The following is a 27,008-nucleotide window of genomic DNA, read 5'->3' as shown; positions in this document are numbered from 1 at the left end:
CATTGTGTCTTTTTGCGCCGACTGACATTTCTGAGTAGACTGAAGCAAAATCCCAGAGGACATCACACAAAATCTGATCTAACCATAATGGTCCATACATAAAAAAGAATGCCCCCTTGAAGCAGGCATCATCAGAGAGGAATGTTTTCATTTCTCAAAAAACACACGTATTTAATGTATGCTGAAGTGCACAGCACACATCCAGTGTGTGAGACATTGGCATTTATGCTGGAGGTGTATGTTTCTTGTATGAATTATACCCCAGATAGCACACATAGGGCTATATTTTTAAAAAATGCACGCAACCCACCCCAGCCCCCAAAGAGGCTGCTCTGCGTTGCATGACAGGGAGGGAGCAGGAGATGGCCATACTTTCAGAGATATGACTCTCTCGTCCCCTCTCCCCAGTGTTGATTTCAGCTGCTGAGACCCACACACACAACTTAACACCATAGGGTGTGCGCCTGAGTCTAGCATACGTTTCGTACAGAAGGGGTCCACGTCCTGTATGAAACACCATGCCTAGGCAAGTTTAAAAGCTTTCACTACTTTGTATGTGTGCTGCACAGTGTAGCATTCATGCAAAGTCAGAAAATAAAGGAGAAATAAAAATGTTATATCCTGTTAGCATCTCCTTTGAAGTAGTGTTAACCTTTGGCGCTAAAACCTGTCTACAATTTGTTGTAGATAGGGTTTAGCGTCAAAAAGCATGGGTGGCTGCATCAGAATGCCCATGTTCCACCCATGTAACGCCCCCTTGGCGCTAAGTAACGCAAAACAGAGCTTCACGCTGCTTTACACTACTTTTAGGGTGCTTTCCAGCACAAAACATGTTTTGCGAAAAATTACACTAGATTAGCGCCACTTTTGTGACAGCTAACCCAGCGCAAAATGTTTGAAAATCTCCCCCACAGACCTCATGCAAAGCTGTCTTTTAGAGTGGCAGCGCAGAGGATGACAGCAGTAGCCCAGCTTGGAAAATATGGCTTTGCACTCTTTTACCCCCTACGCAGCTCAGCGTTGTGTGAAACGTGAACAAATCTTACCGCTGGATTTTAAAGGCAAAACACCTGAGACACAGATACAAACTTAGCAAGCTTGCTCTCCTGGACTAAAACGAATTAGTGTAGCCCTAACACATTTCCAAAATATTGTTATCTCATCAACAGAGGCAAACAAAGCCCTCTCCGTTTCGGGCCCATGTTTCTGGAATAAATTTGCAACCTGTCTTTCCTGTTAAAGATACTGAATGAAGCTCAGACAGACACTGGACTCCCGCCTCTAACAACAAAGCGTATCTACATCTAAGGATCCGGCGTCCAATTAGCTACTTTAAACAACTCGAGGAGAATCTCTGACAAGATGTAAGTGTCTCAGATCAATCAAGGAGCTAATTAAGTGGAGGACACATTGCTCGTCCCTCAATCTGAGCCTTACAAGAAGTAATACACAGGGAATTCCAATATCAACTATCTTGTCTCTCTCCTGGGCTGCGGATCCGTGGGTCTAACCCTGCGGACCGGATCCAGACAAATTGATCGTTCAATCTCTGCGATGACGCCTGCTTGTTACGATAAATGATGCGCCTGCCACTACCACGGAGAGGCAGTATGAAGCAGCCATAAATGTTTGTGCAGTCGTCCTCATCTGATGAAGCGGTGCCTGCTAATAAGCGGGGCTGTAGTAGCTGTAGGATCCGCTGTGAAAATTGATGTATTGCTGGAAGGCTAATTGCTCTGTAGGACATAGCTGCTTGAGTTGACGCGCTGGAGCTCTTCGGCCATTAACGCGCCTTGGAGCTCGTCGCACGGGTTCATGGAGTTGTATGAGATGAGTCACAGGGTTTATTTATCACATCACACGGGCAGTAATATGGGATAATGGCTGCACTCCAGCATGGGTCAAAAAATTGATTTTATGCTTTCTGTAGAGTTGCCAAGCAATTGAACTTGTAGGGAGCAGAGGGAGGGCCAGGACCAGTGCTTTCAGTAGGCACTGCTGCCCCTGCGGTTGTACCTTTGAAAGACGAGCATGAGCAACGACGCAGTCGCCATTGTCTCGTAAGCGTAAGGAATTGTGCGTGGGATGGGACGGATCAGGTAACGCAAGATATTCCCTGCAGGGATGATGATCAACAATGAAGAAAGGCCGGCTCTATATCATTTGATTACCAGGGTATCCAGTGACGCGCACTCAGGGGGATGCTGGAAGTAGGGCGAGAAATGTTTTTATGTCAATGTCATCTGAGCACTTATTAAACCTATAACTAACTCCATTTTACAGGGGACAATTTGTTTATGTGAATATCTCCTACTATTTTAATGGAGATATGATCCTGCCTCTTTCACAAGGATGTGCCCGGTGCCTGCCCTCAGCAGCCCTACCTCCTACAAGCAAGAAGGCCTCAGGAAAGGGGGCTGCAGCGCGTAAGCGTGAAGACGAAGGACTTGTGCATCACCGTACTCCTTTTCCATATGAGCAATACAGTGAGCGCCCACATCCTTTTGTTAAGGGTCGTGAATGCGTCACTATTGTCCAAAGCACAGGCATTGTCCAGAAGTAGCTGAGTTCTCCTCTATTTTACAGATTGAGTACGCGGCCATTTCAGAAGGAATCCTGCAAAGGATGCACATGGCACCACTAATAAAGTTTTTTTATTTTATTAACTTTATTTGTATGTTGTAAGTAACCCATGCCACAGGTGTACAATCCAATGTCAGCATTCATTGATAGCGTAGACTTAGACACATTAGTTGCAATCCCAGCAGTTACACATAACATAGGCAATCATATGGGAGTCCACCCGATCATAGAAACCATCTAAACCCTTTCCCCATCTGAGGTTGTGCTACCGCCCCCCGTGACTCCGCGGGCACGCCTGGGGCCCCTCGACCTGGAAGTCACGGCAGGGCTCCTTCCATAGGCACCACTAATATAGCTAACATATGCTCGAGCTACAGTCGTATGGATTATCGATCACAGCCCCTACAGTTACAGTACCTAGATCCTCAGGGCCATCTTTTGGTCCACTATTAAATAATTGATCTGGTCAGGGCTGATAATGGGATGAAATCTCGAGTTTTTAAAGTGGATAGCCAAGCTAAGAGCATGATTTAGAGATGTACTTTGAAATAAAATTCACCAGTTCCTGGTAAAAGTTGTACATTCCCCACTGACAGGAGTGCAACATGGCAGCTATGTTCCCACTGCTGTTAAATCTGCCACTAACAACATAGCAGATGGTTTGTTTACCACATTTATTTTATAGCAAAATCTGGCTACATGCCACACTAAGAAACACTGAAGTGTTTTAACTGGGCCAGCAGAAAGCAAGACAGGTCCTGTTAGCTTAGGTTCACCTATTACATGGGAAACATCCATTACTACGCTGTCATTACAACGCACTACTTTTACAAATCAACTGTTACAACGCAACTGCCTTTACATCGCATGCCATTACAAAACATGCCCTTACAACGCATGTCACTCAGTGCTTGCCATTACAACGCATACCATTACAACGCATGCCATTACAACGTATTAAAAAGTAAGTAATGGAGATTTTTTAGTTTTAGGGTGGGTATCGGTTTTGGGGTACATGGGAATAGTAATTTTTACTCCTACACTTTCCCTACTGTTGCACTCACTGGAGTAGTAATAGTAATATGTTTTCCCCTACACTATCCAACACTTACCCTAATGTTGCCCTAAAAGTATTATGCATTGTAATGGTATGCATTGTAACGATATGCGTTGTAATGGAATGCGTTGTAATGGTAGTTTAAAAAAATGCATGGTAATGGAATGCGTTGTAAAATCATGCGATGTAATGGTAGTTGTGATGTAAATACTGTGTTGTAAATGCATGCATTGTAATTGTTTGCGTTTTAACATCATGTATTCCTATTACATGGCAGCCATAACATAATAGTAGTGTCCTTTATCAGTAGCTGCTGCTGAAGATGTCGAGGCTGTTACTGTGGCCCAATTGTTTCCAAAAGAACTTTACACATGGATAACTGACTTAGTTAGATGCAGTATATATTTTTTTATAAGCTAGTCCCCAAAAATATTTCTGCCTTTCTTTTTCTGTTTTTCTATTTCATCTCTTTCAACGTAGTTTATTTATTGCCGTGCAGGCTGCAGGCCCTCCCAGGGTTTGTCTCCCTACCCATTGGGCTTACCGTCAAACCATCTGCAATCTACTGCTTGTTATACACATGATAACCCTAAATGTAACTTTATTACAGTGTAGCTGTTCGATCCATGGAGACTTTGTTTCATGGCACTGTAAACAACAGTGTTTGTTCCTTGCAACTCAGGGGTATTTACCTAGCTCGGGAAGATGAAAGGCCGAGCCAGCCATGCCATTATTCAAACCTGTCATCTGCAGTTGGACTTAAATCCCAGAGCAAGGAGTGAACACTCTGAGATATATTTCCAATTTATTGTCAAGGCAGTTCTCAGAGCCTCAGACAGCCTCTCTCATCTAAATTTATTTTACCCCAAATGTCGGATTTTTTTCTGGCCCAGGTCGTCCTCCAAGCTGTCAGTTGTATGCTTAGTTAGTTTTTTGTCATAGAGGGGTAAACTCCCAGTTATGCGCGTAGCAAGTACTTGCACATAACATAACATGTATTTGTAAAGAGCACGTTCACCCCTAATGGGGTATCTTGACACTGAAAAACAGATGTCTATTGTTACCCAACTCAATGGTACTCATTTTATCAACCTAAAATGGATGAAAGGCTGAGTGGACCCACCCGGTATTTGAACCTGTGACCATGAGGCTGAACACAGGCCCCTGCAGTGGATGCATTAGTCCGCTGAGCCACCGGACCCGGCAGCCTGCCTCCAGCCCATGTACTTCCGAACACCTTTACCTCTATGATTGCCACAGACCATCTTCTATACATTTCTTCACCTGGTAGCATTTTGTGACCCGAGTGAGACTCCGTCCACGCATGGACGTCATTTGGAGGTAGTCAGGGGTCACAGCTGTGACCTCCAGCTGCTTCCTGCTACTCCTCCACTTCCTGTGCGACCCCTGGCCTCTAGAGGGGGCAAACCTTTTGCCTCCTCTGAAGCCAGGGGTCTCAAAGGAAGTGCCAGGGGTCTCAAAGGAAGTGCCAGGTTTCTCAGGGACCCATTTTGGTCAGATAGGGCCTCCCTCTAGTCCATAGTGCCAGTTTTATCCCAAAAGCGGCAGTTCTTGGCTTGGGAGAGTCCATCTTATCTCCTCTTTGAACCCCTTTGTTTTTCTTAGCTTGAGTGGGGCTGGCCCTACTCTGAGTACTTTACGCCATCACAGTTCTTATCTTGTGAGCGCCTGTCTCCCCCCAAACAGTTCTATCCGCATATCAGATCTTCGGCTAAAGCCTGACTCCATTTTACCCGCTGAACTCCATTAGTAGTTGGTGACCTGGAAATGTCTCCTTAACCCCTTCACTGCGGGGGTTATTCCCCGCTGTGCTCGGGGGGAGGGGAGCGCGCACAGCGCCCGCACGCTCATGACGAGCTGAGCTCGTCACAGGTGCATTGGCTCCCGTGGAACGCTCAGCACAGTGGGGGAATTCTCCCCGCACCTCAGCGTTCCAGGGCTCATGACGAGCTGAGCTCGTCACAGGTGCATTGGCTCCCGTGGAACGCTCAGCACAGTGGGGGAATTCTCCCCGCACCTCAGCGTTCCAGGGCTCATGACGAGCTGAGCTCGTCATGAGCACCGGTGCGCCGTGGCTCATGACGAGCTCAGCTCGTCATGAGCACCGAAGGTGTTAAACCCTTTGCGTTTTCCTCTTGGTAGCGCCTCTACTGAAGCTTGTGTCAGTTCTATGAGCTTTGTCCTCATAGTCGTTCCTGTGCTGGGAGGGCATGTCCCAAGCTCTCTGCTTCCCCTCTGTGCCAGTTCATGCAGAGGAATAGTTTCAATTGGTGCAGCAAGTGCAGTGGCACCAGGGCCCGGAGGCCTTAGGGGGCCATTAAACGCTGACTCTTGCTGTGTTTCACAGTTCAAACAGCGGCCAGGGGACAATGTTTTTCCTTGCACCATGGCCCATGACGTACTGGCCACGCCACTGAGTTCATGGCAGAGTTGAGGGTCAACACCTGCCTTTTCACAGCATCCTTTGTGTGTTTGTAAGCCACAGCAATCGAACACATATTTTATTTTTTCATTGAGATAAGGTAATAATGGTCATAATCTGAGTTATGAAACTGGATATTCGATGGTCGGGTCAAAACACTCCACAGAGAAAAGACACAGAACTGGCTCTGTCATAAGGTGAGCTGAGGCTGCAGTGTTTTTGTGCCACCAGCAGGTGGCAGCTAGTGTGGCAGCAAGATTGGTGAAAACACAGTGGGGCAGATCTACAAGAAAGTGCCACGGTGTGGCACCACAAGCCCTTTGGCTGCGCCACGCTGCTGCACTTTCAGAGCACAGAAATGCGACATATTTACAAGAATATGCTGCATTCCTGTGCTCTCCCCTACGCTTGTGCACAAGCAGCTGCCAAGCGCCGGCGCAGGCACCCTTGTACCATGGTGCAAGGATGCCTGCGTCATGGGGAGATTGTTTTTGTGCAGGAAGGTGCCCCTTCCTGCACAGAAACCATCACTAAAGGCTTTTTCCTCTTTCAATGCGTGCTGTAGAATGCAGCACGCATTGAAAGAGGAAAAAACGAGGAGAACTGAAAACATTTCTCCTCGTTGTGCCTTCCTACGAGGAGAACTGAAAACATTTCTCCTCATTGTGCCTTCCTACGCCACCTCTAGGGTGGGGTAGCATTCAGACGCATTTCCAGATTTAAGATTTCTCATAAATCTGGAGATGTGTCTTGTTCCATGGGTGTTGCGTGGGAACACCCACAGAAACACCCATGGAACGCCCCTTCAACGCAAACTGCTGCATGTGAAGGGGCCGTATTTACAAGGAGAAGAAAAGTCACGCAGGGTGGCTTTTCCTGTCCTTGTAAATACGGAGGAGGCCTCTGTGCCACCAGTACATCACGAAAAGTGACGTACTGGTGGCGCAGGGGGCTTGTAAATCAGCCCCAGTATGTTTTTGTCTAGCTGGAGCGAAAACACATCAGCATTTGATTTTGCCTTATGGGGTCAAAAATTCTGGCACCAATCAAAATACAATAACAATATTAACATGTTCCACACACTGCTTTAGGAAAAGAACAGTTGCAAGCAGTACAACCAGAATTCACACCGGTTGGAGACAGTGTAACCACTTCTTGCACATATACCCCCCATAGGTTTCCCAGACATAGTACACACACTGGAGTATTTTTCACGCACATAGAAAGCCATAACCACTGATTGGTATTAGGCGGGCGTAGCTTATTTTATTACATCAACTGTATACCTCTGCAGTAATGGGTGAAACAATTGACAATTTTAACTTTCTTACAAGTTGGTTACACATCTTACAATGTGAGCAATAAGACACGATAGGCATATAAATAAATAAATTAAGACCATATGAAAGTGATGACACATCTTGCAGACTTTGACATCATGACAACATTGCATGTCTTAAGCTCTTGGGTAGCTTGACGTAATATAATAATCATGTGCATTATCTTATTTCTTTACAATGTGGCACATCAGGAATTCACAGTGCTTATACCAAATAACCAGGGAGAACCACCAATAATAAAGGTATATCACAGGCCTCCAGCAAATAAAGACACCATGATGTGAGCAAACCCAGGTAGAGCTAGAAGGCAAAGTTACCATCAGGACCCCCTACACATCAAGCCCGCAACCCATATCAGAGTCAGTTCAGACCAGTTCAAGAGCAGGTGCCATGTGCTTGCCCACAATCAATGTTTTTGCAGGATGTGTGGCCAGGGTGCATGAAGGTTACTGGCCTGCATGCACTCCCCCTGGCCTAAATGCAAATATTTCCCCTGGAGTGCACCTTAGCTGCAACAAAACAATGCACAGAAGCCAGACAACGGGACTCTATCCCAGGGAGGCACCGATCTGTGCCCCAACATCCTTCACAACCAGCTCAACAGGTAAGCAAATTGGCAATCAATAACCTTTAAATTTATCATTAAAGAGAAAAATAAATAAATGAAGTTGTAAATATGTGCTAAGCAGAATGAAAGGGAAATTGAACAAAATAAAGCTAGAATACTTGAAAAGCTACAGGCTCCTTGGCTTCTGCCTGTCCTCGCCAATGCCTTTACCTGTAAAGGAAATTTGGCTGGGTCTTCAAATTGCTACTTCGTGTAGGCACAGATGAGAACAGAGAAAAAGAGCACTCAGTGGGGGCCACTGGCTTATAAACCTCCTGTCCCTTCCTGCCAAAGACCACCAACCCTGGGTGTGCCCAGGAGGTCCAAACCACTCCTCCCTCCTTCCGGAGAATCATCAACAGTCAACCTGAAGAAAATAGCCTATGGGAAGGGGCAACAGTACCCTTGTGAGAAACTGGGTTCTTGTTGCAGTACCCCTCCCCCATACTTTTTGCTTGTTTTTGAAGCAACTGAGGTGTGCTGGGTCCCTGCTAACCAGGTTACCAGTACCAGTGTTCTTTCCCTAAAACTGTACCACAATTGGCACAATTTCAGCAACTCCTATAAGTCCCTAGTCAATGATTCCCCTGGTATCTAGGGCATTAGGACTGAAGAGGGTCCACTGGGGCAGCAGAACAAATTGTTCCACCACAGAGACCCCTCACCAAGACCATGCAAACTGCCATTGCAGGCTGTGTGTCTTGATGCAGACAAAACTGAAGAGTTGACACGGCACTCATCCCTGTGTGCCATGCCTAAATAACACTACATGAGGTATAGGTAAGTCACCCCTACTGCAGACCTTACAGCCCTAAGGCAGGGTGCACTATATTCCCTGTGTGGACATATCTGCATGAGCAGATATGACCCTGCAATATCTGAGACATTCTTGGATACTGTAAGTGCCCAGGAAAGCCATAGAGGGTATATGGACTGGATACTTGTCACTATGAGTTTCCTAGCTCCATGATGGCTTCTCTGTACCCTAAGATGTTTGGTATCAAACATCTTGTCTTAATAAATCCTCACTGATGCCAGTTTTGGATGTATTAACCGCATCGCTATGGCGGCTATTCCGCCGCAGCGCTAAGGGGGCGGGGCGGCCGCGCGGCCGCCGAATGCTGGTGACGGAACCGCTCCGTCACCAGCCGCGGTTGCGCTGTGCTCATGACGGAGCCGTTCCGTCATGGCCCCGCCCGCTCAATAGAACGCCCAGCGCAGGCGCGGAATCAGCACCGCGCAGGCGCGGCGGCCGGGCCATGTCGGAACCGCTCCGTCATCAGCACAGCGCCACCGCAGCTGATGACGGAGCAGTTCCGTCATCAGCATAGAAAGGGTTAATAAACCCACACATTAGACCCTTTAGAGGGTCCTCAGAAAACCTTCTGAGCACTGGTGTACTCTCTGACTAGTCTTAGCCAGCCTGCTACCACCAGACATGTTTATGACCTCATGGGCTGAGGGCCAGTGCTCTCCGAGACCAGGAACAAAGCCTGCTCTAGGGGGAGGTGCTTCACACCTCCCCCAGGACAGGATTGCCTTCCAAGGCGGGAAGCTTCAAAGGTGATGCTGCCTTTAAAATGCACCTCAGACAGCTCCAGCTGGTGGAGGATGCCAACCACCCTTTCCTGCTCCACATTTAGGGGGAGGACATACAGGAAGATTAGGTAAATAAGGAGGTGGGGCCTCATTCATCCCACACCACCCCTAAGGTGGGGCAGGCAATACAGACACCACTTTTCATTTCCCTCCATCTTGGTTCGAGGGGGAATCAGCCAATTAGGGTCAGGGTAGTGCCCCTTCCCGCCGAAAGGGGCCACTTAGAGGGCGTGGACACCATAAAGGTTGGTAGCCCATTGTCTACAACCCCTTTCAACGCCCCTCAAATTTAGTTTTTAGGTGGCATCCCTAGACCCTGAACTGAGATTTGATTGACATAGAGAAGAAAAGGACAAACAAGAGCTGCAGACCCAAGGACTGAAGCCCTGCTGCAGAAAATTGGTGCCCAAACCCTGCTTGCTTCCTTAAGGACTCCATAATCGTAGTGTGCTGACTCATACTGTCACTGTGAGGCCTCCAAGAACCCCAGAGCTCCTCCAGCCTTCTATAAATCACCAAAGAACTCCCTTGCAGTGGAGATACTGCTCCCCTGCAGCGGCAGGCACCAAACTGCAGAATCTGGTTTTACAAACTTGCTGATCCCTGGCGACTCTGATGCAGCACCCTAACCAAAAGATGTACACCAGCTCTTAAGGGTCAGATCTGTCTCTCCACCAAGTTCGGAGACACCAGGACCTACCAGAGCTGTGCCACATCAATACCTGGGGCACCAGACCCTCTGCAGCATTCACTGAGACGAAGAGTCCAATGTAGACTCCAACTGTCCAGGAAGTGATCACCTATCAAGGGACATCAATATCTCTGAGATCCACTTTGTGAGTGGCTCAGCTGCCCTAAAATCACTTTTCCAAGCTGCCTGCTCCTGAGCAGGGGACATCTTGATGTGTGCCGCCCGATTGACCCATCTACTCTACAGCTAGCCTGCCTGACTTGGCTGCCGATGAACCAGCTTTGCTCCCATGGTCCTGAGGTCCTTGTGACCTGGTCCCTCAAGTGGGACCCCTCGGACTTATCTTTAAGTCCCCTTGTGCGGTGTTTTTTCAGGTGGCTCCTTTCTTCGTAGCGCACCAGATACCAACAACATCTTCTCCCTGCTCCCGGCCGAATCCGGGATGCTCCTCAGAATCTGCTGGTGGAACATTGGGCCTTGAAATCAACATGCATGATTTTATATGCACTTTCTTGTTTCTTCCCATTGACATCAATGGTACGTAATTGTGCACAAAAGTGATTCATTTTGCGAACTTTGAAAATTCATAACCTAAAAAGTACTTATTGTAGAACAAAGTTCTTGGTCTGATAAATTACATAAAAATCTGTGTTATTTTTATAAATTGGTCTTTGATTTATTCTTGCATGTGTGTCTCATCTATTGCCTCTGTGGGTACAATAAATGCTTAGCACTACCCTCTGATCTGCCTAACTGCTCGCCCACACTACCACAAATAGAGCATTAGTATTATTTGCTTTTTCCTCTATATATCAATCTGGGTCTCACTGGACTTCACAGTGTACTTCATTTTAGTGCACTATATAGAGAGCTAGTATCCTACAGCCCTGCAGGGGAAAAATTCTCAACCAGTCTCGTCATTGATGCAATGAAAAATATGGGTCAGTGTGTTCAAATGCTTGGTGCGACTAAGGCCCTCACCTCTCTAATCGCTGGTACAGAATACGTTTCACAATCCAAAATCTGATACATAAAGTTTGTTAAAAGACAAACTACACTTCTGTTTAGTGAGTAGATAGCTGAGTGCCGACTGGCCAAAAAGAGACTTTGATTTATCTAACCCTCAGTCAGTCAATACCCGTCTTAAGTGATGGTCAGGGATATGTGCCTTCTCCTTGTCTGTTCATAACACCTTCATTACATTCTTTAATCTGTGTCATGTTGTAGATATATTTTGATCTCCATCGTGAACAGGTCTCTGGAATTAGATGGACCTTAGATTGTGAACAGATTAATGGAATAATGTCACGGTCATTTACAAGGCATCATCAATGGAAGACTCAAAAGGTCTATCCGTGTCTTAGCACAGGGGTGATCTCTGTACTCTCTTTGTTTTGATTTTTGAAGCTCCTCAATGTGGTCCACATTCACTCATACATCTATGCAGTGCTTTGCAAATGGACTCCTCTCACTTTCAGGATTCTTTATCTGATCATTGGTTTGAAACAGCAATTGGGGACCCCTTTCACATTCCATTCAAAGGTGGCATTGTGATTCAAACAGGGATATCCCTTTCATGTCCCTCCAACTTCTGATTTGCATTTTTACAAATGGGAAGGGCATTGCCGACCTGCAATTGGGTTCATATGCTCATCCTCCATTCTGATATCTCTGGGGATGTGTGGTTATTTCCTATTCTTCTGATAAAAGTCATAATCACTGTGTTTTGATGTGGGGTACCTGCTGTAATCAGAGACTCCAGCCCTTTAATTTCTCTGCATCACAAACTGGTATTTTTTGATAATTTTGCTTGGTGTGGTGGGTTTAAGAGTATTATTGTGCTGGTGGTCTGTCCTTTAGAGATGCATGAAACAAAGGATTGATCGCCGACTTCTGATTCGTTATTCATTTTGGTGATTTGTGGGGCCTCAGGTAAGACATTGAGGTCCCGTGTTTGGAATAACATTACATTTATTTTCATTCATTTTCAGTTAATTCAGGTCCTCATCAGTGGTGAGTTTAGGGAGTTCTGTAAAAGAGAGGAAGGAGCGGTAGACAGGTAGAAAGAAAGGTGGAGATTTACTGACTAGTGGGGTAGTGAGTGACTAGCTATTGCAGTATATAGGCAAAAGGAAATTAATTAGAGAAAGGAGAGGTAGAAGAAGAGAGATATAGGCACAACAGGCATCGGGAGGTATCATTAGAGAATGGTAAACTGACTGTAAAGGTGTAAGCAATGCATATAGAGAGATAATAGTGCAATGGGTTAGTGAGGTACAGAAAGATAGGTACCAAGTGTTGAGTTAGGGATAGGTGGAGAGGCTGAGGTAGGCTGAGTGAAGATGTTATGTCTGTTTGATGGGGTATTTGAAAAGTTCTGTGTAGCCCCTGGACTTTTAATTCATCTAAGAAGGGTGAGGTAGTACTGTTTAAGGAGAAGTTAGTGCATTAGTTCAAAACTCCCAGAAGTGCAGGATCATTTTTACTAAATCTGCAGATGTAATGAGTGAAGGGTTTTGGAAATGGAGGTGTAGTGTAGGCCGATGCAAAATGTCTGCTCATAGGACTCATTTTTTCGCAAATGGGAATTTAACATCATATGAAATATGCAAAAACTCTAGCCATCACTCATAACACAAAATTGTGCTTGATTGTTGCCCACAGTGGACTGGTATGAGTACAAAATATCTGTCTGAGTGTTAGAAATGGGTTCTCTAGTTGGTAGTGGTGTGCATCCTGTCCAAGTAAGGACCCTCACTCGCTTCAGGGTAAGTGAGTTACACACTAAGTATAACCCATGCTCACCCCATTGGTAGCTTGGCAAGACCAGTCAGGCTTATCCCCATAGGCAATGTGTAAAGTACACACACACACATGCACAGTAACACATAGTACCCCACAACAGTTTAGAAAATTAGCCAATATTTTGCTGAGTAAAACAAGACACAAATTACCAAAATCCAACATGCACAAGTCAAGATATGAATTTTAAAAGATTAAGTAAAGTATAGCTTTTTAAAAAACAATAGCTCCATCTGGGCCATTTGGTCGTGTTTGACATTGATAATTCCACAAATTCACTCAGACCTAAAAGGAGTGCCACCAGCGTCAGGAGACACACAGACCCCAGTACAGTACTTTGTAGGAGTCGGAACTCGAAAACGATACAAGATGCAGGGGAGGAGAGGCTTCGAGGAGGCAAGTGCAGCATCAGTTCCTTACCGCTATCAGGTCGTTGACACGAGGGCACTCATGGAAAGTGCATTGTACAAAGGAGGTGAGACGTGACTACAGCAAGTAAGGCATCGATTTCTGGCAGCGGTGCAAAGTCGTGGAGTCACTTATGCCCGCGAACATTGCATGGCACTGGGGAGGTGATGTGGCGGTAGCCCAGATGACCCTCTGTTCCGTATTTCTGGGTGGCACCGATGAAGTGTAACAGGTCAAGCTGCAAGGCTATGATTTCGCTGCATTGAGGTAGAACTACTGGGCCACAGCTGCGGCACCTGAGTGGTGCATCACAGATGTCGTGGTGCTGTGCTCGGAACTCCCGCAGTGGCGGTTCTTTGGAGGTGCTGCATCTTTGTCGGAGCCTGTGTTATAAGTCATGGTTGTTGCATTGAGTGGGGCCACAGTTTTGATGCAGTCAGCGGCAAGGCGTCAAAGTTGCAGACAGGCATGAGTTCCAAAGTCAATTGACATTGGTTTCTTCTTGTAGCATTGAAACTAACTGCCAAGGGCTGAGGAACTGGAATTGGTACTACTTGGCTAGTACGACTCTCAGCAGAGGAGCTCAGGTGTTGCAGCTGAAGTCTTTGATGGCCCTGAGACTTCCAACAGGAGGCAAGCTCAACTCGAGCCTTTGGAGAAATTTTATGAAGCATGATGCAGAGAGCAAAGTCCAGTCTTCTCACTCCCAGGACAGAAGCAGCAGGCAACAGGCCAACACAGCAAATCAGACAGCAAAGTGGCAGTCCCTCTTAGAAGCACAACAGCTCTTCTTCCTGGCAGAATGTCCTCAGTCCAGATGTGTTCTGAGTATATGTTGTCAGAGGTCCAGCACTTATACCCATTTTAGCCTTTGAAGTAGGGAGACTTTGAAGAAAGGTCTTTGTAGTGCAGACACACTGGCTCCAGACACACTACAGGGGGGTATGCAGCTCTTTGTGTGGGAACAGGTAAAGCCCTATTCACGTGCAAGAGTCTGCTCCTCCCACCACTTGAGCTCAGGAAGGCTCATCAGCCTGGTGATGGGTTATCAGGATATGCAGGGCACACTTCAGCCTATTTTGAGTATGACTGTCTAGAGTGAATTTACAAATCCCAACTTGTATCCAACCCACACATGTATTCTAGGGAGAGGCAGAGGCACTGAATGGTTAAGTAAGTAAATGCCAACTTTAAAAGTCTTATTTTCAGACCTGCAATTTAAAAAACAACTTCATTAAAAGATGTGCTTTTAAATTATGAGTCCAGAGACACCAAACTCTAATTTTCTATCTGCTCCTAATTGGAAGACACACTTGTAAGTTGTTACAAGTCAGCTCCAATGTTAACTTATGGGAGAGATAGGCCTTACTGTAGTAAAAAAAACAAATTTAGCAGTTTTCACTGCCAGCACATGTAAAACTCACAAGCACATGTCCTAACTTTTAAATACACTGCACCCTGCCCCTGGGGCTACCTAGGGCCTACCTAAGGGGTGCCATACATGATATAAAAGGGAAGTCAGGGCCTGGCAAGGATGTGAACATAGTAATACACACAAAAGATCAAAGGGGAGGAACCACAAAGAGAGAGCGTACTGTTCCCCATCTATATTGTAACTCACAAACAGTACGTTCTCAAAAAAGATGTGCATCGTTAGTGTCCTAGAGAAATCTGTAAGACTACTAAACGTATTCATAAATCAGAGTGTTGAGTGTTTAGTGGAGGATGCGGAGAGAGCTTTTTTAAGGATGAGAACCCTCACTCACCGGAGGGTGAGATACTTAATCATAGGGCTCCCTCCTCACACCAGGGCTGCAAGGTCCCCAGTGTGGGCTACAATTCTCCGAAGTTTGGAAGAGGAGCTGTGGTATTTTATGTGGAGGGGACCGAAGTACTCAGTTGGTAAGGGGCAGAGTGCAAACAAAGAAATTATTAAGTGGGAATGTTAAAACTGTCTCCAGGGGACCCTGAAACTTTATTGTGTGGTGTCCTGGGACAGGAGTAAAAACAAAGAGGACTAGGGGTTTTGAACAAAGATACCCCTGTTTAAAGGTCAACATGTTTCTGCCCTCCACCGACCCCAACTGGGTTTCATGGGCATTCGTCAGGACCAACAGACAAACTAGTCACTCTGCATATAGAACATATAATAGAAAAAAGTGTTTTGAACAAGAGCAGATTTTTATACTGGTCATCAAGAGTTTGTAGCCGGTAGACATGACTGGTGGGGATTATACCATCTCATCAGTTCACAGGCATTAGGTTACCTCTCTTCATCCAAAGGGTACCCCACTTGAAACTAGGCCGAATTGCAGTACGAGTCCTTCCTTTCGGGGTCCCAGCAAGGGGTCGGGGGGGGGGGCAGAAACATGTTGACCTTTAAACTGGGGTATATTTGTTCATAACCCCTAGTCGTCTTCATTTTTAATCCTGTCCCAGGACACTGCACAATAAAGTTGTAGGGTCCCCTGTAGACAGTTTTAACATTCTCGCTTAATAATTTCTTTGTTTGCACTCTGCCCTTCACCCACCGAGTACTTCGGTCCCCTCAACATAAAACACCTCAGCTCCTCTTCTAAATCTTGGAGAGTTGTAGCCCACACTGGGGACCTTCGGCTCCAGTGTGAGGGGGGAGCCCTATGATGAAGCATCTCACCCTCGGGTGAGTGTGGGTTCTCGTCCTTAAAAAAGTGAAGTACACTAATGATGGCACATCTTTTTTGAGATAATACTATTTGCGAATTACAAAGTAAATGAGCTTGCAAGGTTTAAATGGCAGTTTAAAACTGTGCCACAAGCTCAGCAGTGGAAGGCCTGAGACATGTTTGAAGGGCTACTCATGTGAGTGGCACAATCAGTGATGCAGGTCCAGTAGTAGCATTTGATTTACAGGTGCTGGGCACACTTAGTGCACCAACAACTCAAATTTGCTAATCATGGAAAATAGCAGTGCATTTTAGAGACAGAGCACATGCACTTTAGCACTGGGCAGTAGTGAAGTGCCGAGAGTCCTAAAGCCATCAAAAACTAAATTCAGCACACAGTCGAAAACAGTAGGTCAGAAGCAAAAAGACAGCGGAAGCCACTGTAAGAGATGCCAGGTCTAACACTGAGGAACATTTTCAGCTCAAAGAAATCAGTGCCAGTATCATGTGTGAATAATTCATGGGAGCTATGCCCTTGCATGCATTTTACAAACAAGATCATTTCAATGGCATTTCACTTTACGTAAGAAATTTTCCACACATTTATAGAAAATGTATCAAATTTCTTGAGATAGCATTTTGCAGATTTTGCACCCTCCTAGTTTACTGATGGATGTATAATCCACAGGTCTTTGCTACCCCATAAGCAATCCTTCTAACAGGAATCAAAGTCTACTGCAGCACCCCCAAATCAATGGGACAAGAAACAAGCATTGGAAATGCAATAGGTCTCGCAATAATGCGAGTCTGAACTATTAGCATTATAAATGATAATGCCCTTTATTTTTGCGTTCTGGTTTTTGGAACATAAATAAAAGGCTTTGTCATTTACAAGGCCTATAGCTTAAATTTGCGTTAAAACGAGACCTATTGCATTGCAAATGCTTGTTTTAATTTGCAAGAGTTTATCATATTTTATGTGGTTTGTGTTGTACAGTGTGCATGCGGCTTGTGCAGGGGCTCTTAGACTTCGGCCAGACCCTCATCATGGCATTTGCTGGTAATCTGTTGTTCACTGGGGTGAAGAAAGCTGAGTTCCATGTATGAGACCTTGTGTAGAGCTTTATTAAGTCTGTTGAGGAGCGCAGCAGTACTTACTTCATGCTGCAAACACGAGGGCAGCAACTCAACGTTAGGGCAGATATGTACGCCTTGGCCGGACAGGTTTTTAGCAATGCATCTGAGGTGAAACAGCATGGAGGGGATGTGTGGTTGCGCGAAGAAATCAGGGGCCCAATTTGAAGTGTGTGTTGTAATTATGAAAGCGGGCGCGTGTTAAACATATAGCACAGCGCCCATGTACGTCAAAGCTATGTGCAGCAGCCTAGGAAGCGACTGCTGTGGCAAGTCATTACGAGCTGCTCTCGAAGGCGGCTTTGGAACAGATGGTAATTTAAGTAAAAAAAAAAAGACTTTGATGCAGCAGGGGGCGGAGAGCAGGGGGTCGGAGCGGGAAGAGCGGCTGGCGTGGGAGGGTGATTGATGGGCGGGGCAGCGCTGGGGAAGCCTGGGATGCCTTTGATGTGGGGAGGGAGGAGAGCCTTGTGCAGGAGAAATGAACAGATGTCCGTGAGGTGTGGGAGGAGTGCCTGATGCGCGTGCTTGTGTTTCACGTGAACTGAAAGAAAACGCCGGCTGAAAGCCCTTTGGTTTGACGAGGATTTTGCCGACTTGAATTCTCGCTCCTCAATGCGCTTGCGCGCATTTAAGGTCACGAGACCTAAAAATGCTATTTCCAGTCCTAATGACTTTATTAAATAAGGGATTCAAGATATCTTGCTCTATATCAACGGTTCTTAACCTGTGGCCTGAGAGCTCTGGGGTCCATGACTGTTTACAAAATGAAATAATATTAAAATGAATCAATTAAAATTCATAAAACATATACAAATCGGGAAGCAATATTGAAGATCTGAAAACCTTTTCTATATTTCATTGTGAGTTATTCAAAATATTCCCATATTTGAGAATTTTTTGGTGTATAACTGTTTTTGTATTTGTGTGTGTTGTTTTGTGGTCCAAAACATAGAAGCTTCCAATAATGACTCAGAGGGGTCCCCGGTTTACAGTAATGATTCAGTAGGGGTCCACAGAAGTCAAAAGTATAAGAACCGCTGCCCTATATATAGTACTTTGCAGAGCATTACACCAAACCAGACACTGGACACTTGAGTTATTATTGAAATTACTGTAGGCATAAGAATTAAAGACCCAGGTAAATTATGGGCTAAAGAGATCCATCCTTCTTTTTAATCAGGTTTGAGTGTTGAATGAAGAAAGCCAAGATGTAGGTACTTCTCACCCACGGGAAAATTGAGCATAGGATTTTAGCAGATTTTCCTCAGATTCACATTTTTAACCAATTTTGATGAGGGCGGAAAACAGCTAGAAAGAGACAGTGCTTAATTTGTAAAACAATGGGTGCCAGCACCCCACGTTGTGCGCAGAAGCTCGCGGCAGGTGGTATTAAACATTAGTGTACCGAATACCAGGCTGTGTAACCTTTAATCCACCTCAGGCTTCTTTAATCCGTTACCAGACACCCCTCCCCCTTTATCTCACTCTTGCAGGTTCCTCCTCTCTCTCTTTGTGACAGTTGATCTGCCTTTATCTTCCTCCTTCTTGCCCCTGTGTTTGTTTCCCCCTCTCTTGCGAAATATCTTATAAGGAAAAATAAGTGCGGGTCCCCAAAAATGAGTGCTAGTGACGCCAAGTGGAAACCACTGGCTCAAATTAAGCACCGAAAGGGAAAATAATTGAGAGAATGTTTGAAAGTTAGAAACAGTAATGGACAGAGGAGCACGGATCAGCAGAAAACAGACTACTCCACAGTCCAGGTCCTTAGAAAGCCCAGCTTTTGGGCAAGTCGCCTATCAGCACATTTGATAATGTCACACCATCATTCTCTGTTAAGACTCTGGTGCAAGGCGGAAGCTTTTTGTGTCCCTGTTGCTCTGAATATGAGGCCTGCAAACTAGTCCTTGCGAGTCACTCTGGTGGTCCTGGGACAGTTGACGATCCAGTCCTTGTACCCAGGCAGAAGGTAGCATAGACCAGGGCAACATGACACCAATCCAGCAGGGCAAGGATTTTTAAAGACAAAAAAACAAAGGCTTCCCTTTTCCTGGTTGTTATGGACCGATAAGGCTGGACTTGACCAGTCTTATATGTCGAGTTCTAAATCACACTGATATGAGGCACCCACAGTAGGTAACAAATTTACACATAGACTATTAGATACACTTGTACTTATTGCATGCAACTATCTTATTTCAAAATGATAAGAGGAAATTGAGTACCAGAGTCATAATAAAATTCATACATTTATTTAGCTTGAGTTGTGTTTAGCAAAAAACAAATTTATACAGTTTAAACAATTTTCACAGTTTCATTAAAAACAAACATTTAAATATGTGAGATACAAAGTAATTAAAAACATGAACGTGAAAGCACAGGAATTGTCGACGCGGCGTTTCGGTGAACTGGCTTGAACACCTTCTTCAGGACTATGCTTTATACAGGTTAAAAATTTCTAAGTGAAGGATAAAAAAGAGTATATTTAATTAAACATTCTAGCATCACAACAACCTCGCATCATAGTTGCCCTATATCCATTTTGCTCATGGCTGATACATTTATACTATTGGATTGTTATTAACTTCAAAGGGGGTTCATTGAGCATCACTGTTACCTGGTTTTCCAAATTTTATACAGGACTCTCAGTGTCCTCCTCCATTTTAAATAATTGAAGTTAATAACAGGGAGTTCATTAGTGTAATATGAGGCACTACAGAGTAACAAATAGTAGAACTTTACCCAACTGCTGTATTTGTAAAATGTGTCAATCCAATAGTATAAATGTATCAGCCATGAGCAAAATGGATATAGGGCAACTATGATGCGAGGTTGTTGTGATGCTAGAATGTTTAATTAAATATACTCTTTTTTATCCTTCACTTAGAAATTTTTAACCTGTATAAAGCATAGTCCTGAAGAAGGTGTTCAAGCCAGTTCACCGAAACGCCGCGTCGACAATTCCTGTGCTTTCACGTTCATGTTTTTAATTACTTTGTATCTCACATATTTAAATGTTTGTTTTTAATGAAACTGTGAAAATTGTTTAAACTGTATAAATTTGTTTTTTGCTAAACACAACTCAAGCTAAATAAATGTATGAATTTTATTATGACTCTGGTACTCAATTTCCTCTTATCATTTTGAAATAAGATAGTTGCATGCAATAAGTACAAGTGTATCTAATAGTCTATGTGTAAATTTGTTACCTACTGTGGGTGCCTCATATCAGTGTGATTTAGAACTCGACATATAAGACTGGTCAAGTCCAGCCTTATCGGTCCATAACAACCAGGAAAAGGGAAGCCTTTGTTTTTTGTCTGTACGAGACCCATTCCCTTTTCATTGAAGGGTGCCTCCTTAAAATCTTTATACCGTACAAGGATTTTTAAAGCCCATGGCAAATTTATATTTTGAAATTTGTGTGTTCCCTTTTCCCTGGCAACAAATTCCTATATGGGGCAATCTGGTGCCCTCTTGTGGCCATGTGTGGTGGCGACGCAAGGTAGCTGCCAGCAGTGGCCGCAATGTAGCACTGGACCTAGGTGGGGAGGAGAGAAAAAGACACAAGAATACACGTCTTCAATGAGACGCAAAAGTGGTATGTGGAGGGAGTGAGAAGGGAAAAGACAAGAAGGTACATACGGAAGGAGAGAGGCAAGGTAATGGAGGGAAAAACAAGTAAGACAAAAAAAGAAACCTAAGTGATGGAACTTACCACAAGCTTTCTTCATTTTCCGGGATATCTCCCTGAGGATGCGAGAGTAGCACAGGACCATGATGAGCAGGGGCAGGAGGAACAGGCAGGCGAAGGTGAACATGTTGTAGAGCGTCTCCTGCCAGTGCGCCTCGAAGCTGCCCACCGTGGCGCACTGCACGAAGTGCACGGGCTGAGAGCGGCTCACCGTATGGAATACCACCACCTGCGACAGAACAGACCCAGACATGAAAACATCGGTAAGCATCTGGTCGCGGAGACCCCCAGGGAGACAAGAACAGAGACGGAGGCATCGCCAAGGACCAGCAATATAAATCTAATCCCGCGCTCTCAGGAGATCAGAGCGAGCTGGCATGAATGCATAATTAAAGAGCTCATTGTTGTGCATGTTCCAGCAGAAGCGGCACTTGAAGCCCGCTCTTGGTCATTTCGATAAAACGTTCATCTCGAGTGCCGAGACATCCATTTTAAGAGCTCTCTCCTTGATTAAGCCTTTAATAATGGTCTATACAACGGCTAAGTCTGCATTCTGCTTATCTCAGTCCCTCCAATACGAGCATCTCCCCAGATTCCCCAATTTCTAATAGTAGGGTCCACTGGAATTATGTAACGTTTTCCGCATAATTAAGGATTTACCGCACTTGCCGCATGGTATACTCTCTATAGGGCCAGTGGAATTGTGCGATTGTGCGGCCGCAGTGTTTTTCACATATGAATGCATTTGCCACATAATTGCTCATTTCATACATAATCTGCAGATTTTAACAAAAAAATGTTTCTAGTTTACACAGTTTAAAAGTTACTAAAACGCACGTGTTACCGCACAGTGAAAGGCCATTCGCAAAGGTTGATTGTGTCACCTTATTTTTTGCTTGTTTCTATATCTAAGTGTTAAACTAGTACCAATGCGGTGCAGCCTATGCCCAGACAGTGTTAACAAGTGTAAAAATGGCAAAACAATGAAGTTGTGCCGAATTGAACCGCATAATTTTCCGTTTCTTGATGCATAATTTAGCCAACCCTGCCACATAGTTTGGCCCTCTCCTGTCGCATAATTCCAGTGTCCCTGAGTATCTGTTGCATCATTTGCAGAGGTTAACACACAAATGGTGCTTCTATCTCGAACAGATCAAAAGTTACATAAAACAGTACCAGTGTGCTTTTACTGATTCGTAGACACATTACCATCTCGACCTTTCACTTAAGCAATTGCTCATAGCTGTAAACTGTCACGACTGAAGTGAAGCTTTTACTCAGGCAGGGTTAACGTGTGCAAAAATTACATAATAGTGAGATGATACGGCCAAAGCATCTGGTATAATGCCAAATAATTTGCCTTCTGTTGCCACATAATTTTCTCCTCTCTGCTGCATTTGATGCTCCATTTTCTTATAATCCCAGTGACAGCAAATATACCATTCAGTCTTTTTGCACAAACTTACTTGATACTTCTCCGGGGCTCTGGTCCTCTCAGTTTCATGGTCTGGCGCAATCTATTTAATGTTAGACACTATTATTACTGTTCAAGTTGTAATGTACAGTCTCCTTTTTTTTGCACTTTTTATATAGCGCAAACTCGACCCGAAGATAGTGGAGCGCTTTACACGAGCACCAGTTACATTACGCAAGGACACATTCATTTTGTCAATATTGCCCAGAATCACAGGATGTTTGAGACGACGCTGAGATTCGAACCTGGGGGCATATTATCAAGGGATTTATCTCCACTTTTTTGGCTTTAAAAGCCATGAAAGCAGAGATAAAATTATCTCCCTATCAGCAACAGGGTGCTAATACGCAAATTCGCATGTCAGCACCCTTTTTCTCTATGCTTCCCCTTGCATCTCTAATGAGATGCAAAGGGGGCGTTCCAGAGAAAAATAATAGGAGAAATGTGGTTAAGCGACATTTCTCCTATTATCAAGGATTTCGCTAACCCTGTTAGTGACAAAAAAAGCAGCGCTAACCGCGGTTAGCACTGCTTTTTTTACACCTGGTATTTTCCTGACTTAGCCATGATATCCTATGGAAGGTGGATATCATGGCTAAGTTTGTGAGCCCCTATCATCAAGCTAACGCCAAACTTCGAGAGATTATCGTTGGTTTTCTAGCGATAATCTCTCATTTGGCAGTTAGAGTGAGGATTTTTATCACTTCTGAGATAAACCTTGCTAATAGCAAGTTATCTCTGCGATAATTTCCGGCGATGCTTAGCGTTAAAAAATTAGTTTCTAAGCCTCGTTAGCGATAAATATCGCTAATCGTTGGTAATATGCCCCTAGTTCCCCAGCGCCCAAGGTCGGCAGCTCTGGCCCTTACGCCACGTCCTCTCAGCCAAAGTTCGTGAGCGCTATACAAAAATGTTAAATACATTAATTAGGGGGGTAGATCAAACTGGTGATGCCAGTTTCATAAACCCTTATTGGGTTGGAGTTGAGCTCAAGCTGCAAAAGGCACGCCGGCCTCTCTGGGTTTAGGGCTATTGCTCTTGAGGGCCAGCGCTGTTGATATCCCTGCATATTTGGCCTACGATTAACATCATCATTATATACTTTTATAGTGCCTCGAAGACACAGGCATCCGGCATTAATGACTGTACATGTCTAAGGAACAGGAGGAAGAATTAGGAAAAGGCGAGTTTTCATCAGTTTCTAAACGTGAAGATCAGCTGTCCTGCATATGTGTCCACTAGTGACTTTCAAAGATGGCAGCCTCTTTGGCTAAAATATAGGCTGTACATGGGGGTCCTTCTACCTCGGCAGAATGTCTGTGGTCCTGCAAGGAAAGCGCTGGCCATGACCTCTGCTGCAGTGAAGGAAGCGAGCCCACCTTATTTAGAGATCTCTGACTGCCTGGCGGAACTCCCTTTAGCCTTAAGAGCCACCACCAGTGCAACGGTTGCTCCGAAGGATGAAGAGTTTGATGAGTGTACAGCACAAGGTATGTTGGCATTGTTCAAGCATTGAGCCATTTTCCTACCTAGGACTGAAACCTAATCTAGTGATCGTCGTCTCTCCTTAAATAGGGTGCGGCGACCATCAGCACAACACTATGACTTGGAGGCCCATCAGGGAAAGCTTTTTAAGAACGCAGAGCTATCTGTGGCTCCGCCTGTATGAAACTGTGGCTCTCCCACCTCTAAAGGGGAAGAATGACAAGATTGGCGAGGACATAGGAGCCACCGATATCCACCTGTGCCCTCATTCTCCCAAACACTATATGATCATCTGTGGAATTTGATTAGAAATTTCCAGATGTGTTCTGCATCACGCTGTGGTTGGTCTTTCTCATCTTTCTTATCAGAGTTCATCATCATATTAGGATATACTCAAAGCATTTCCACCATAAATAAAATTATAATGCCGCTAGCATGAATCAGTCATCTTCATCACACTGATTCCTACTTTTCCTCGGCACAGGCCTTGAATTCCCTACACAAACTTTGGAATAGTAGATAATAGATTGTGTGGTACAGGGTTAGTGTTGTTATTGTCATTCAAAGGGGAAATTTGGTAGATCCATTGTTTGTGATAGGATGTAAGCATTATTGGTTGTTGGAAGAGAGGAAATGCCCCTTATTTAGCTAGGGTCTGTGATTAGAAAGGGTGCTAGCCTTTGAAATGTAAAGTCTGATAAGATTTTTGCAACAATTAGGCCTTTCACCTTACTCAAAAAGATATCCAATATCTGCCAGCTCACACATTTAAAATGAAACACTTGAATACATGTCTTCTGCTTGATTTGAAGCTACAATCATTAATCCTTTCCAGAAATATCTTCTTTGACACATTAGCCACCTCTTTAGTTGCTTTGTAAATTCTATTTTATCTCTCTCTCTACAGGGATGAACCCAAGGAAGCTGATTTTGTCCCTATATTTGTTAAGATGTAATTCCTTTCCTGGTTTTGTGAGGTGCCTATGGAAATATGTTTCACTTCACAAGACCTCATCATGTACAATTTACCTTAGGAGTCCGTGTGGTTAGGTGTTCCTAGGGGACGCCAGGCCTGTGATGCCATCCAAGGTTTACACGAAGGATCTTCCTTTTGTTGATGATTCTTTCTCAGTCAATCAATCAATTCTATGGCCTTCTAGGCCGAAATAAATAAATATAATGATTGATTCTTTCTCAGGCCTCCATTTTGTTTTAGGCTGTCATTTGTGGCGTGGAAGTTTTACTAAACAAGATACTATTCCGATTATTAGCCTACTCGTAGTTGGTGGACTTTCTAGCTCCTATATTCAAGCCCATGCAGTTTTTGCCACAATATTTCTTAGTAAGTACTAGTTGGCAATAGAACTTGCTGTGCCATATTTTCGCAATATAACGTTTTTAATAGTTGTTCTCATATCTTTTCAACTGTATGGATAATGGTGATATTTTTTTCTATAAACAACTTTAAATACAGAATTTAATGTGAAAACCCACATGCAGAAAACATCAGGAGCTACAGGCAATAATCTTAGAATTCATGAAAATAAAGGGATATTTGTGAATTAAAAACTTTGCAACGGTGTACACCCCTTGTTGTGATATGTGACATTAATTTCACAATATGTACATCACACAGATATTTTTGGGAAGAATTTTGTATGAAGATGAACCTAGTTTGGACTTACCTGGGGAATAGCCAAGAGAATGCTCAGAATCCAAGCCACACAAAGCATAGTTTTGTTTTTCCTTTTAGCCTCCCCAACACCAAGCGGGTTCAAGACAGCTGATTGTCGGTCCAGGCTGATCACTACTGTGACAAAGGCAGACGCGTACATAGCCACCAGCTTAAGGAACATGAGCACTTTGCAGGCCAGGTCACCCGCATACCACTGCACCGTGACATTCCAGATGGCGTCCAAGGGCATGACGATGAATGTGACGAGAAGGTCCGCCATAGCAAGGTTGATGATCAAGATCCGGATGTGAGATTTTTTCCTGTGCTTGTGAGTAATGGTCCATAGGGCTGCAATGTTGAAGCATGCCGATGACACAAAGAGGATGCAGGTAATTGCCACCCGAACCTTAGCGGCGGTGGAGAAGGTGGGCAACACAAATGACTCCTCACTAGGAAAAGTGATATTGTGTTTGGGCAATGGTGCAACCTGGTCTTTTGTATGTCTACAGCTCCCATTTCCTCCTTTGACCCCGCTCATCATTGGTGAGTAGGTGGGCTCATTTACCTTGATTAGGACAGTGATATTCATTTTTGATGCCACCTGAGATGAGTGTGTTCTATCTTGAGGTCGGCTCCTACCACGCAGGCGCCATTTTGAGACAAATCCTGGTTGCATGGAATAGGATCATTGGGGATATTTGTTGGGTTTCACACTTTTGTTCGGTTCACTTAAAACATTGAAGCAGGTGGGAATGTGGGAAACCTGTGCTTTGGCAGAGTTCTTTGCTGATCTAAGATCCTCGTCGCCATGGTTGATGGCTGTAACATAAGTGAAAGTTCAATGCTTGAGAACAACAATGACCAGCACAGTCGTCAAGATTGTCCAAGCGTTCCACTACTGGAGACATTCTTCATCTTTAAGAGCGTGCAGATAGACAGGTTAGTTTTAATCCACTTAGACGCTCTCATTGTGCAACTCCAACACACCAGCTAAGACACTCAGATCTTATCAAACCCTAACCCCATGAGACATTAATTGAATCTACCGCCTGGTAATTGTGCTGAATTATGTTATCACTGTGGACTTTTCTGCCTGGTACTTGGCTGCGTTAGTCGTTGTCCGAACTAGACTATTCGACTGAACAGCGATAGCAAACACTCTAAACAGCAGGGACGCAACAGCTCTTCCTGTCTATGTCATACTGCGAAGAGTCATAGAGACATGCGTTTTCCCTGATCTTTCCCGCTCAATGCTCATTTTTTACTGCTGCGGTGCGGTTGGGTCTACACGTGCCAGCCGCTTCCAGCCAGCATCACCTCAGAGTCCAGCACAGCTCTGCGCATCACTGCGGGCCTGGCTCTCTTGCTCTC

The 27,008-nt window shown here is 44.6% G+C and overlaps 1 protein-coding gene across 1 annotated transcript in view; it reads right to left on the bottom strand.

Annotated features, from left to right (window-relative positions):
* LOC144797834 (gonadotropin-releasing hormone II receptor-like) overlaps positions 1–26,582 on the bottom strand; it is a 31,874-nt gene extending 5,292 nt beyond the window's left edge. Inside the window, exons 1-2 of the mRNA XM_078668642.1 lie at positions 25,648–26,582; positions 21,028–21,232 (exon numbers count right to left, since the gene is read on the bottom strand). Coding sequence (XP_078524768.1) covers positions 21,028–21,232; positions 25,648–26,313 — 871 coding nt within the window. The 5' untranslated portion in view covers positions 26,314–26,582. The remainder of the gene's footprint in view (positions 1–21,027; positions 21,233–25,647) is intronic.
* Positions 26,583–27,008: the final 426 nt, after the last annotated feature.

The sequence above is a fragment of the Lissotriton helveticus genome, chromosome 12 (genome assembly GCF_964261635.1).
Source record: "Lissotriton helveticus chromosome 12, aLisHel1.1, whole genome shotgun sequence".
Taxonomy (NCBI): Eukaryota; Metazoa; Chordata; class Amphibia; order Caudata; family Salamandridae; genus Lissotriton; species Lissotriton helveticus.
The sequence above is the reverse complement of the archived record's forward strand: the minus strand, read 5'-3'. Positions and strand labels throughout refer to the sequence as shown.